Source organism: Chenopodium quinoa, unplaced genomic scaffold, assembly GCF_001683475.1.
Source record: "Chenopodium quinoa cultivar QQ74 unplaced genomic scaffold, ASM168347v1, whole genome shotgun sequence".
Taxonomy (NCBI): domain Eukaryota; kingdom Viridiplantae; phylum Streptophyta; class Magnoliopsida; order Caryophyllales; family Amaranthaceae; genus Chenopodium; species Chenopodium quinoa.
The window spans coordinates 562,226-571,725 of NW_018744626.1; the positions used below are offsets into that span (position 1 = coordinate 562,226).

At 36.7% G+C, this 9,500-nt stretch overlaps 1 protein-coding gene across 1 annotated transcript; it reads right to left on the minus strand.

The window, feature by feature from the left end:
• Positions 1-598: 598 nt before the first annotated feature.
• LOC110700773 (factor of DNA methylation 1-like) lies at positions 599-5,297 on the minus strand. The gene is made up of 6 exons (XM_021878371.1): positions 4,400-5,297; positions 3,730-3,911; positions 2,329-2,418; positions 1,968-2,255; positions 1,256-1,459; positions 599-1,150 (listed from the first exon to the last, which is right to left on the minus strand). The coding sequence occupies exons 1-6, from the start codon at positions 5,295-5,297 to the stop codon at positions 923-925; spliced, it is 1,890 nt and encodes a 629-aa protein (XP_021734063.1). The 3' UTR covers positions 599-922.
• Positions 5,298-9,500: the final 4,203 nt, after the last annotated feature.

Consider the following 9,500-nt stretch of genomic DNA (forward strand, 5'->3'; position numbering starts at 1 on the left):
TTTAAGACGTAGCCAATATATTTGATACGAACTTTCCTATTGCTCACCGCTAGAACAAACTGTAACCAATACACTTAATGCACAGCATGCTATTTCATTCAGATATGAAAACATATTCCATAGAGCATAGGGTGTTAACACTTACAATGTCATGCTGAAATACAAATGACAAAAGTAGACTTTGAGATACATGTGTATGTAGGATCTGTTTCATTTCTACCAAGTAGAGGCCTGAGGTCCTCCTATACTACGAACAGGTTCTTAGAGCGGTAGCATTACCCCTTCCTCTGTTTCGAAGGAATTGTATCTCTCGTCTCTCCTTTTCCAAGTAAGGTTTGACCCGTCTCCAAGAGAGTGAATTCAAGAATCTATTCTTGCCCCCACAATACACCTTATTTTAAAAGTGTATCTAGAGATAAGCCATCTAACATAACTACCATAAATGAACCTGATTCTATTCCCAAAAATGTGTGTACCAGGCCTTTCTCTTCCCCGCCATTTTTCCTTCTACTAGATTTCACCAGTTTTACTATACTTATAAGACAAACACAAGGTTAGAACAAACACAAGATTCAATTCCAGAAGAACGGTGCAAGAAATGAATAAGTTGATACACAAGGTTATTATACCGATGATAACCAGTGTAGGACATCCTAAGACGAGATCAACATCATGAGAAACAGGTAAGAGAAATATTGCCAGAAAGCCAAAATTCATTCAGCCTTTGAACTCTTTATAGGAAAATAGCTTAACAGAAGAATTTAACCAAAAAAATAAAACAAAAACAGCAATCGTTCAATTTAAAACACACGAAGTATCATGCAAGCTGCACAAAGGAAATGATATGAAGCACCACCAAGAAGGCAACAACAACCAAATAAGGTTATCATACTTACACTCAAGACTCATTCCTGTAGCAACTTCACCTCTTGTGCTTCAAAGACTTCAGGTGCTTAAAGATATAACTCACAACTTCCTTTACAGTAGCCTTTCGACCTTCCTTAAAGTTCCAGAGCTCATTGACCGGATATCTTCCGCTCGGATTGTATTCATTGATCTCAAGTAGGGCAGTTGCAACTGTTTTATAGACTTCAGCACCCCACTTCTCCTTGAGCCTTTTCAGATCCTCATCTTGCTCATCAATTACTTCCTGCATCACTAATCCAATTTCAGGTTCAAGAATAGCAAGTACACTGACAAAATGGAGGATGTGGACCTGAAATATTTAATTTGAACAAGTACAATTTATTTGGACCTTATCTCCCGTAATTTTGAATGGATGCCATGCTGGATTTGTCAATTTTTCCTGCCACAACGAGCTTTCCTCACTTGCCTTTATTTGGACCTCATCTCCCGTAAATCTCTTCTTGCACTCCGTTTCAAAGGCCTTAGAATTAATTTCCCCCATTCTTTTAACCCCAATGTTAGTACGATTACTTTGTAGAATGTCCGACAAACCCTAAACCACAAACAAATGCACGTAGTCAATAAATATATAACTGACATTATCTCAAACGACTGACAATACCAGTAAATTAAACATTAAGCAATCAGCATAACAAGAATAATAATCTCAAAATTTAATATAAGGGAGTCCAAATGAGAATTCAAATAGAAAACTAACAATAGAACAACTTTTTCACCTATCAGCTCTAAATGACAACATGATGATTACAATTCATAGTTTATGGTCGCTCCATCCCACAGTTATATTCTGATGAATGACCAAAACTACCCTTGGGTGCACTTACTTCTATGTGCACGCGGGTGTATATGAAAGGTGTTGAGATCAAGAATGTTATAGAAATATCACATTTATTATCGTAGGGATGGACCTCCTTATAGATGTACGGCAATACTTTGTATCAATGTTTTAGACTTTTAGCAAGCCTAAATGAAAAGAAGACAATCACAATGGAACTAAGAGTATCAATATCTTGCAAAAATAGAATGTTGCAAGGACATACTGTGATTAATTCTTTCCGAGCTGGCTGTAGTTCATCATTGCTCTTGCGTTGTTTAACCATAAGAACTTGATTCAGATCTTCCAAACTGTTCATTTTTTCAATCTTTTCGTTCAGCTCTTCAGTCAACATCTTCAACTTCTTCTGGACTGCAGCATCATCATCATTTCCCAGATGCTTTGTGATTTCTAGCTTTCCTTTAAGCTCCTCGATCTCCAACTGTAACTTCTGCTTAGCATCCAGCTCCTTTTCTAGCTGAAGAATCTTCTTCAAGGCCTCTTCTTGCTCCCTCTGCATTTTCAAATTTTAATCAGTGAGCTATAAAAATTTGTGCATGCTTGATGCACATAAAATGAATAATTACCTTTTGTTTTTCAACAAGCCTCAATACATTTTCATCTGCTTTCTGCTGCTCCATGGAAGCCATGTATAATGACTTGTTTCTTTCATCATTCTGGAAAACAATCAGATAACAAGTGTTGATTTTCACCAAAATTAGAGATCAAGATGCAACAAAACAAAGAAACTGCAAGACATTATATCAACCAAATTAAGTATTTACGTTTATTGTTCCACAAAATGTTATTTTATGGTACACTTATTGTTGCCTGGAAATAATTATCTCTTTCTTAAGTTGACCTCACCTCGTGGACTGTTTATTATAATTTACTTGGTGAACTAGTTTCAGGTAATTGATATCCTCTTTTACAACATTGAACCAACAAAGTGGAATCAATGGCCTAATCCTGCTAAAGGTTACAACTAAGCTTATGATTGTAAATCATGCTGCCTTTGCTTTCTTCCATATGCATCATAACATCATCACTTCAAATAATGTGAACAATTATAAGCACCAATGACACAGAAACTACCAGAGCCCAGAGTTCAAGAAGGAAAGGATAGCCGCTTAACCAGCTAGCCAGCCACAAACTCACAAAAGGAGCAGGAGATAGTGGCAAATTAATCACCACTCACTAGTAGAATTGTAGAGTGGAAACATCAATTTGACCAGAGGCAGAACAAACTCACCTACAATACATTATTCTTACAGCTTCTGCAATCTTGGATTAACTGAACTAACAAGTGGTTTCCAGTCAGCAATATTCTACCAAATGTATTCCAGTAATGACTGAACATAGTAGGATAGGATATACGTAGTCATGTATACAGTTATATCCAATGTACATGTTTGTCTTGCCAGCTTTTTGGGTAACCGTTCTTAGATTATGACTCACGTGCATACTAGACATAAGACATGGATGTAATTCATGTAACCAGTAAGTATAGCTAAAACAGATCTTAAACAAAAAAAGCCATGACTTTGACTCTCTGATCCTGGCTAACTGTCAACATGCTAGAGGTTGATTCATGCCGAGTCAGTGGCAGAGCCCCCATGGGCACCAAGACATAGACTTTCCAAAAACCTTTCCTTTTCTGTAATGCTTGCAAAGCTGAAAAAGAAAATTAAATCCATTCCAACCTTCAAAAGAATTACTCTCGATAGGATATTTACTAGACCTTTATTACTACGTAAATAAAACCCAAACCTGCCATAGGCCCACGGCTTTAAGTGCACACTGCACATGTCATCCATGATTAAAAAATAAAATTAAAAAATAAAACAGTAAATATCACACTTTGGGAAATTAATTGTTATGTATCAAGAGCTTCAATCTAGTGACAATTTATAAGAATGAAACATCTACAATGCCTCCATATATACAACCTGCAGAATCATCTTAATTTTCACGAATTAGAAAGTCACCTGCTGCTTCTCCTTGTCAAGTTTCTGTCTTTCACGCACAGTTATGACCTCACACTTGCTTAACTCCCTGGTACGGCGATCAAGTTCTTTTCTCTTAGCATCCAATTCGTGCATCATCTTCTCACGCTCTTGTAATATCTTTCCAACATGATCTCTAGCCATTTGCTGCATCTTCTGGATTTCTGTTGTGAGTCAAAGATGAGTAAACCCTTCAGATAAAGGATATCTTCATATAAAATCATTAGACAAGATTTAATAAGCCTCCCGACTACACTATGTGCCCTCTCATTCATGGTGCCTGGTAGCAGGGGCAGAAGTCCTTGAAAATTACAAATGCACTCCACTAATAGAGAAAAGCATAGAAGATTCCCTCTTGTCAAATGTAGACATATTAAGGACCCATATGTTTAATGCAGGAGTATCGACTTTAGTCATTGGTACCAGTTATTCATTTAGCCCTGGCACGCATGCAAAACAAGCATTTCCGCTGTCAGGATTAGTTGATGAGACAGGTCCCCAGGAGAGTAAACAAGGTTTCTATGCATACAATCAAAATGAAAATAGTTCACTACCTAAGTTGTAACAAACAAACTGCAACATAGAAAAAAGATAAACTATTCCTAAGCCAATAGAACAGTGACAGCAACATAGGTTATCCATGGAAACTGACCTGCATAAAATGTTTGCTGCAGCTCTTCTTTTTCTTCAACCATCCGACTCAAGGACATGGCTTTCTCGTTGACCATGGATTCCATTTCAACCATATTCTGATTTTGCAAATCAATCTCGTTGGCCAAGTTGACAATTGTTTCACAAGCCTGTTTACCCTGTTGGAAAATATCCGAAAGTGCCTTGAGCTCTGTGTTCTTGCGAAGATAGTCTCCTATCTTCCCCTCTGAATGGTAATCATCTGCACAGGCAACCCATCCATAGATATTAGAACCAAGACTTCCTTTGTTGGCAATCCACTCCTCCTTGCTATGACAAACAACTTGAAAGGACTTCTCAAAATTTAGCAAATTCTTGTAGCCATCCATGTCTTTCTCAAACTGCACAACCGCATTTGCAGTTTGTTCTTGTTCATTGTTAAAAACTTCAACTCCCAAGGGCCTGTACTTTGAAAAGAATTTCACCAAAGAGCCACTATCAGCCAATTGCTTCCCAGTCTTTGCATCTTCCAGAATGTTGACGACAATGCCCATCCATGGCCAGCAGAAAATCTGCTTTTCCTTTGGCTCACTAGGTTGTGGTTTGGCCTCAGCTGGTTGGCTAGTTTGAATTGGTTTAAAGCCTAGGTCTACTTCCAAAAACTTTGCCAATGCAAGATGGGTGGCCTTCTGTTTGGCACTCCGGTGGGCAGCACCTTTAGCAACACCTGAGGCATGCTGGTGTAGGTCTTTGAGGGCATATTCTTGCTTCTTTTTTCCAGCACAAAACGGACACCTAAGGTTACCTTTCAAGTTCCATACTTTGTAATTCCCGGTTCTCAAGGCTTGGTATGGTTTCTCAGCATACTCCTCAATCTCAGAATCACTGACACCAGATTCTTCATCTGAGCTGTTCTCCATCAAAAACCTCAAGAAGTAGAAAATCAAATGTCACAACTCATGGTAAAGAAGAATGAACTCATCAATTAACTTATTGAGCAGTTGAGCATTGGTTGTAAAAGTAGCACCATGATGCTCTAGAACTTGCAACTGACTCTTTAGATAACAGAACAGAATGTACTTTGAATTAATTATTGTTATTTCGTAATTATTGAGAACTAAGAATATTTTCATATCTGTCTAATAATCCGCAAATTTGATACTGATCACTGAAACAATTCCTTACTAATGCTACAAGCAATCATATACAAACTACAAACCTTGGCACCAATAATCCAAATAATAGTCATATGCAACCAAGTGGGCCAATTACTCTTCAAAATTCGTGTATTAATTAGAATCTTATTCTAAGAAGTGATAGTAGATCTGAATCACAAATGAGTAATCAATACTCATACTCTTAAATCTTAATCATATTCAAAGCTATGAGTATAATTACAACACCTTATTAAGTGCATTCCTTTCATCCTCATTGCTTTACAATGTCCATATTCAAACCCAATCCAAATGAGAAAACAAACTTCAGCAAAGCAGATGAGTAAATCTTTAGGGGGAGGTCTTGGGTTCGAACCCAAGCAAGAGCGGGTTGTGCTCTTGGGGAAGGGGTAATTGTACTAGGTTTAGGGCATTTGAACACATTGTTTCATCACCTAATATTGGGGGTCTATTGATCACCATTTTCCTTTCTCAATTGCAATTCCTTTTAAAACATCAATGATATTAAAGAAACATAACAACCAAATATGTGCACAAAAAGATCAACTGCAACGTACCATATCAAAATATGAGTTCTTTAAGATTGAAAGAGCCTTAACAACATGGATTTCACTAGGATCACAGCAAATGTAGCAAGTACGTACAGAAATATCAAAGGCAGTAGGTACAACTTTCATGGTTCATCCATAAACTAATACTCCGTAGCACATGTAACGCCTGGAAAACTCCAAGCCAATCTCCTTGAATCTTAATATACATGGGGGCATAATTTAAGTGGCAATTACATGACAAATTGAACAAATTATTAACTGTACAGTCGAGATACTTTGTTTTTTGTGGGAAAAAAAATCAAGTTTTATTGTTTTAAAGACAAAGTTGCTAAATAAACAAATCTTATATGTTTTCGATAAACTAGATTGACTCAATAACCACATAATATTAGGAAGTAATTATTCACTTAAGTAAAGCAAGTGTACACTGTATAAGCATATAGCATCACACTTATGGCATAAATTGATCAAAACATAAGGAAAAATGAAATTGATATTTTGTCCTTAACATGGAACTTTTTACCATTTTACACCTATCCAGATGATGTAATTTTCATATTTAGGGCCAAAAAGATAATGTACTTACCATTGTCCTACTTTTCCAAATAAAAAAATGATGATTGACTTCATCTTTATTCAAATAAAAAAATAAACAACAATATTTTGTAATGGTTTATTACTCCATACACCGTTACATCCCAGTAAACATGTGTACATGTCACGTCTTCAGCTATAGGCATATCTATACGAAGCATATATTATTTGTATTCTATCCATCCTTATTAAGCATGTGCACGTCGCATTTTCAACAATATGTATGTCTTCTCTAGTAAACATGAAACATTTCTATTTGGCCCTCCCAATAATTAGCACGTTTGACAGTTTGTGGCATAGTAAGGACATAACACCATAAAACAAATACAAAAATAGGCGACTCTAATTAAGAAAATGCAGAAAAACTTGTGTGAACCTAGTTCACAATAATATTATTGTGAACCCGAAGTTCTTCACGTTTGCAACTGGCTTTGATATTAAATATAGTGACCCTTATATTAAATATAGTAACTTTAATTTTAACATAGTAACCTTCAACAAAATTTGTGTGATTTTTAATATTGTTGCAAACCTGAAGTATGATGTTATGATCTTAATTTTAACCTAATGACCTATATTATTCATATTGACTGGTATTTTAAAATTTTCATTAAAAAAATTAATCTATAAAAACACAATCACTTTTATTTTAACATAATAACCATTATTTTAACATAGTGACTTTTTTTTTAATCAATAAAAGGATAATAGTAACTCTACTATAAGTGGTCCACAATAAATTAATGTGAACCGGATCTTTTAAGAGTTTGTAAAGAAAATGGGGTGTAGTTTTCCCCACAAAAAACATCTGAATCTTATGCTAGAATTTCCTTTATTATACTCCGTATTTGCTTGTAGATTATACATTTACTTTACTATTACCCCGTATTTTATTAATATTCAAATCAGAAATTGGAGTTTTTGTTATGCACATTTCAAGGGTAAACAAATGTTCCGTACTTCCTTAGGCAACATTATTTTATTCAAAGGTATAGATAAACCCCGCCAAGCCGAAACCTCACACACGTCAACCCGGCGGCTTGAGATGGAAAGTTATTTTTAATCGTTCCGAGCCATTTAACAACAAACAATAAAATATTACATGCAACAAAAATCAATTTTTTTAAAAAAAATACAAACCCAGATTTTGCAGATGTTCATCACGTCATACATTCATATACTGTACTATTACAGAAACCAAACCACAAACCAGGCTCAAAAAACCACAAAAAATGATTAAAATTGAAAATTTCCTCGCTTAAATTTACCAATGTAAAAATGCACAAAGAAAAATTCAAGCAACAAAATAAATGGTTCTAATCTTTCATAACTTCAGCAATTATAGCTATAGTTCAATAATCCGAATGTCCGACTTAAAAATACTGAAAATCGGATTAACGATGGTGTGAAGTTAAACCCTAGACAATGAAATTGATAATCTATGATTTAAAATAAATAAAAAGAGGAAAAAAATTATACCTTGGAAGTTGTTTCAATGGAGGAAAAACTTGGAAGTCGTTTCAGTACGCTACAATGGAGCAGTGAGGGAGAGACTAGAGAGAGTGTGCAAATATAGAAAGAAGATTGTGACACGCATATAGTGTAGCAAGATTGGCAACCGTCAGATCTAAATAATATCAATGGTTAACATTTATTCTCAATTAAGTTTTGTCCTAAAATTCCTACTCCCTCCATCTCATTATATATTTATATGGACTTATCAAGTGTAGACGGACGCGTCGGGGGTAAGTGTACTAGTGTGTGTTACTCGTTTTACAAAAGCATTTAAACATGCTCGTATTCGTTTTTGTCCCTCCAAATCTATATAAGTGACATTATTAAACTAAAAATGCATGTCAATATATTATATATATATATATTTGTGTGTGTGAGAGAGAGAGATATTAAATATTACTGATAGTAAAATTCATCAAAAAGTTGATATTATGAGTCTTTACATTAATAACTGTTTCGGATGAAAACACTGGGGCCTTGCCGAAGGCCCGCTGAAGTGGCTGAAGACTGGTCCGGTCCAATGGATGTTGGGTCGAAGGTTTCCTGCACAACTAAAACACGTAAACTGGCCTCGGGGGTGGATCCGAGGAAGACCCCTCCGATGCCGAAGTCAAACAGTGTTTAGAGAGAGAAAGCTATGCAAGAGATTTAATGCTTGAGGCTTTGTTGTGTTGTCATGTACAAATGAATGAATTGAAGGCTTTTATACCTTTGCACATGATGAGAGGAGAGTAATTGGGCCTTTAAATAGTCATGGGCTGACCATGGCAATTTGAACCAACTTACACTCAAATTCTCTCGCAAACCCATTTTCGCTTTGAATTTCCAGCGTACCATTCTCGAATCCGAGTTCGAGACTCAAATCCATCGCTTCCACTTATTTGATCGGCGTATTCCGGCCAATTTGAAGGTAATTTTCCTCGAGCTTTTTCGATTTTCTTGCCTTTTTAGGGAAATTCTTCTTCTCCCTTCTTTCCTTCTCTGAATTTGATTATGGCTCGAGAAAGGAGGCGTCAGCCGGGTCGACGGGGTCAGGCTAGGGATCCCCGTGACCGCGCCGACGTTTGGAACTGGGAACGAGCCGGTGAAGACCCGGAAAGGGGGATTCCGACAGTTCCTTTAAACGTCGCGCCGCCTCAGTAGGACGCCGAGGCCGGCGAGGCGGAGCAACCTGAGCAGAGAGAACAGGCTGGGCAGGCTGAAGATTTGCCCCCTGTGCTCTAGGACCTGCTTCCTGGGCATGCTGAATGGCAGGACGCCGAGGCCCAGGACGCCATGGTGAGAAATA

Coding starts and splice junctions, on each gene's coding strand:
- LOC110700773 (XM_021878371.1), bottom strand. CDS start 5,297: ATGGAGAACAGCTCAGATGAAGAATCTGGTGTCAGTGATTCTGAGATT. Junction 3,912..4,399: donor GCAGCAAACATTTTATGCAG/GTCAGTTTCCAT, acceptor GACTCACAACAG/AAATCCAGAAGATGCAGCAA. Junction 2,419..3,729: donor TTGACAAGGAGAAGCAGCAG/GTGACTTTCTAA, acceptor ATTGTTTTCCAG/AATGATGAAAGAAACAAGTC.